Here is a 4,802-nt window from a genome sequence, read left to right as displayed (position 1 = left end):
ATATATATATATATACAATCACATTGGCCGGTAAGCATCCCACGCACGTAAAGTATTAAAAAACACAGATATATTCCATACGATACTATCGTTAGAGTTATCGACTTTGATTGTCGCGTTATTTCGTTATTAATAATTCAAGCAAAAAGAAAAAGAAAAAGAAAAGAGATAGAAAAACAAAAAAACAAAAAAAAAGAGGATAAAGAAAAAGAGGAAACAACGTCATCGAACACGAGTTAATCTATCCACGTTTTTCATTTCAAATTAAAAACGAAATAACAAATGTTCCGAATGATGTCCGTAATGATTCTAAGTGAGACACACCCGTTATTACTTTCTTTACAAGAGCTTCACGAAGAAAAGCAACTCATACTCTCTTTCTCTTTCTTTTTTTTTTTTCTTTTCTTTCTTTTCTTTTTTTCTCCTTTATAAGTAACAAAGTGCGAATTTTCATTTCTGTCTCTACTCCCGTTTCCCTCCCTCCTACACTTTCTCGTTTTCCCATCATTTCTCTCTCTCTCTCTCTCTCTCCCTCTCTTTCTATCTCTATCTCTCTTCACAGTCCGAAAAGAATATGTTCGCACGATAAAAAACGTTCTGCTATGGTGCATATACGAGTAAGAAACGGAAGAATGAGAAATAGAAAAAAGAGAAAGGGAAGAAATGAAAGAAAAGAAAGAAAAGAAAAAAAGAAAGAAAGAAAGAAGCGTGGTGGTCTCTTTCTCTCCTTATAAAACGGGCACGGGAAAGGGAATTTAATCAAGATTCCACCTAGTCTAACTGCATATCGTCGTCCTAGATGTAGCGAAATTAAAATGCACTTTCCGCGGAATTATCCTCTTATATATTGTTTCCCTTCCGCACGGTATACCCCTCTCTTCAACTTTTACCCCCTACTACCCTACTATTGCTGCCACTACGCTCTATTTCCCTCTTCTTCTTACCTTATTCGACTGTTTATTCTCTCTCTCTCTCTCTCTCTCTCTCTCTCTCTCTCTCTCTCTCTCTCTCTCTCTTTCACTCTCTCTCTCTCTCTTTTTCTATTTTACTCATTTTTCTTTCTTTTTAACAGTCTACCATTCTCTTACATATACACGCATACATCCGAATTTCTATAGAGAATATTAGATGAACAAAAAATACGTCCCGTTCGTTTCGGTATTAATTAAGGATGTAAACGTTATTGTTCCTTTTTGTCCTCTTTCTTTCTTTCTTTCTTTCTTTCTTCTTTTCGTTGCTTCAATTTTCTTGTTCGTTTTATCTATTTTTTATTTCTCTTACTATTTTCTAGTTTTCTTTCGTTCTCTTATGTACACAGTACACGGTAGACGCGCGTACACACAAACACGTAACATATTTCAATTTCTATAGCGAACGTATAAAACGAAAAGAAAATACGTATCGTTTGTTCGAATTGACTTAAGATATAAACTTTATTTGTTCTATTTTATTTCTCTCTATCTCTCTTCTTTTTTTTTTTCTATTTTCTTTTATTTTTTTTTCTTTACTCATTATTTTCTAGTTTCCTTGGATACTCGTTTAATAATTTATGATAACCATTGGGGAAGAGCTCGAAATTTCGAGGTCGGTTTGCGATGGCTGATATATATATATATATATATATATATATATATATGTATGTATGTATGTATGTATGTATGTAAAAAGAAAGATAATATGTAAGATAAAAAGACGTAAACAACTTCTTCAATGTCGATTGTTATTCTCTTTCTCTCTTTCTCTATCTATCCATTTATCTATCTATCCATCTCCTTCTTTCGTTCTCTCCAAAATGGAGAAAGTTAGTTTAACATTCGACGTACATATGTTACGAGAGAAATATAATAATTTTATTCGGGACGTGGCGTTTACAAGTATGAGTTTCTACGAAATAGAGCGGAGAAAAATAGTTGGTGTGGACGACTGGTATATATCGTAAACCGGTTCCATTCTATCACTTCAAACAAACACAAAGAAATATGTATAATCCGTGTGTACACCTTCTTTTAAACTTGTTATTTCGTATGTGTACGTAAATACACAGGATATGTATGTACTCGTCGTATACATATTTATAATGTGTGTGTGTGTGTGTGTGTGTGTATTTGTTGGTTCGATTCTTCGAGATAATTTATTCGTGTCCTTTCGACGTGTACAAAAATAGAGAAATTTTATCAACGACGAATCAAGGAATACGTATGTAGACATTTTTCATTTCTGATATATCATGCGTTTAATCCTCGTTTAAATAAATTCTTCATCAATCAATGGAACCTATTAATTTCTTTCTTTTTTTCTTTCTTTTCTTTTCTTTTGTTCTTTTTTTCTTTCCTACTTTGTTTTGTTTCTATTCTCTTCTTTTTATTCGAATAAAGACGTTTTAATTTTAATCTTCTATTTTCTACTTTAAAATCCTTTAAATATCTTAGACTCGCGATAATTCAACTTTTCATTTTTAATATGATTTAAACGTACGTAATAACATTTTATTTTATTAGAACGAGAAGTAATTTTTCCTCCTTCTTTTTCTTTCTTTCTTTCTTTCTTTCACGTAAAACCACAAACATTTCACGATAAAATGAAGAAGAAAAAAATTAAAAGACCGTGAAGATATCTTTATTTTTAAGAGGGACATTTAAACGATGCTACCCAGTAAACTTTAAAGGTACATACAAGAATTAATTAACGAAATGAATAAATAAATAAATAAATAAATAAATAAATAAATAAATAAATAATAACAATAAAAAAGAAAAAAAAAGCTGGTACTCACGTTCTTATGTTCGATCTCCAAAGCATCCCACATTGATGCAACGATTTTTGAAATTTCGCCGAAACTAGCGTTAGGATTTTGTCCTTTGATCGCTGCCTGTGTGTCCCTGAAGAAGAGAGCGTAAGCCGACACTGGTCTGAAACGAAAATTCATTTTGTTCATTTTTCTTTAAATCCGTGTGAAAGTTTCTTCGAAAGAAAAAGAAAAAAGAAATTACAACACTTTAAAACGTCTCTTTAAAATTCTCTCGCTCTCCTTTTTTTTTTTCTCTTCTACATCTATCTCCTCGATCAGAATATAAAATATACTTTACAAGTTTCCTTCCTTTGTTTCCTTTTTTTTTGTTCCCCCCTTTAATACTTTAAACCATAGAATCTTTTCGCTGATAGAATTCTCAAAATTTCAACAATTCTCATTATTCAGCTTTCATCAGGCGAAATAGAATTTTATTAGAGAAAAACGAAATTAATCATTTTCAAAGATCATTGTATCGCGGATTAATGCAAGGTGAATAAAATTAGGAGACTCACTTTTGGGGTTCGTTAGGGTCCCTCTTCTTCTTCTTCTTTTGTGATTTAGTTTTTCTCTGATTTTTAGCTCCGACATCGGTTGGTTCCGGTGATGGTCGTTTGATACCTGCGATCTAATGAGAAAAAGAAAGAAAGAAAGAAAAAAAAAACAAGAAAATATATTTCTTGTTATCTACTGGAATTTATCTATGATGATACCAATGAAATTTTTGAGTGATATTTAAAATCATTAGAATCACGTTACTCGTTGAGATTAATAAGATCGTATTAAATAACTTACAGTCCCCGAATGAGGAGTGCTGTCGTCGCTATCTTCGCTGGTCGTAGTATTGTTATTATTTTCTGGAATGTTTGATTGCATAGCAGGAGGACTTCCACCGGTAGGGCTTCTATATTGTAATTGAAGTTGTTGTTGTTGTTGTTGTTGTTGTTGTTGCTGCTGTTGTTGCTGTTGCTGTTGTTGTTGTTGCTGTTGTTGCTGAGAATGCATATATTGCATATGTTGAAGCTGCACTTGTTGTTGATGTTGTTGTTGCTGTTGATGTTGTTGCTGTTGTTGTTGTTGCTGTTGTTGTTGAAGTAACAACAAATTGCTATGCTGTTGACGCGGCGAGCTCATGCTCGTGTACGATCCTTGAGGACTACTGTACGCTGAACTAAAAAAAAGAAGAAAAAAAAGAAAATGTATATATATATATATATTTACTAAAAAAAAAAAAAAAAAAAAAAAAAAAAAAAAAAAAAAAAGAAAGAAAAAAGAAAAAATTAACGAGCGTTATCGAAACGAAAAAGAAAAAAGAAAAAGAGAATAGACAACATAAAATAAAACAAAATAAAATGATCTAATATTAAATGTTGCAAAAGTACAACAGGCATACTTAGGAGTTTTAAGAGAATCAAGGAAGGAATAGAAAACAAAATGAAATGAGAGAGAGAGAGAGAGAGAGAGAGCGAGAGAGAAAGATAGGTCGTTTGCGGTGGTAGAAGGTAACCCCGAGGGAGAGGAGTAAGGAAGAGTAAGAGGAGGAAAAGTAGGATGAGGAGGAGGAGGATCCATAGCGAGTGCTATTTTAACACAAATTGGATAACTTTTGAGATATGACCGGCGCTGTGTCAGCGTTGGAGGATTTACAGCCTACTCTACATCAGCCATCTTCTCGGCATCTCCCTACCTACTACTACACTACTACTAATACAACTATAGTACTACTACACAACTATTACTCTCCCTTCACTCTTTATATCTTTTTCTACCAACACGATCGTCCCTCCTACTTCCTAGCTCCTCTCTTATTTTCCCACTTCGAATCTTTATCTATTTCTATCTCTATCTCTTTCTGTATCTTTCTCTTTCTCATACACGTTATCCATACTTACGTATAACTTTATCCGATCGTTTTTCTCACGTTCGATTTTCTCCGACAAAAAAAAAGAAATATATATATATATATATATATAGAAAAAATCAGGTCGAACAACCACTCCTGCTCTTCCACTCC

General features: G+C 32.8%; 1 protein-coding gene across 4 annotated transcripts in view; it reads right to left on the bottom strand.

The window, feature by feature from the left end:
• Positions 1-4,802, bottom strand: part of LOC122629705 (TOX high mobility group box family member 3-like) — a 199,713-nt gene that overhangs the window by 5,372 nt on the left and 189,539 nt on the right. For all 4 annotated transcript variants that reach the window (XM_043813460.1, XM_043813458.1, XM_043813459.1 and 1 more), the window contains 3 exons: positions 3,584-3,959; positions 3,304-3,416; positions 2,774-2,909 (listed from right to left, as the gene is read on the bottom strand). In XM_043813460.1, the coding sequence (XP_043669395.1) occupies positions 2,774-2,909; positions 3,304-3,416; positions 3,584-3,959 (625 nt within the window). The remainder of the gene's footprint in view (positions 1-2,773; positions 2,910-3,303; positions 3,417-3,583; positions 3,960-4,802) is intronic.

Source organism: Vespula pensylvanica, chromosome 5, assembly GCF_014466175.1.
Source record: "Vespula pensylvanica isolate Volc-1 chromosome 5, ASM1446617v1, whole genome shotgun sequence".
Taxonomy (NCBI): Eukaryota; Metazoa; Arthropoda; class Insecta; order Hymenoptera; family Vespidae; genus Vespula; species Vespula pensylvanica.
The sequence above is the reverse complement of the archived record's forward strand: the minus strand, read 5'-3'. Positions and strand labels throughout refer to the sequence as shown.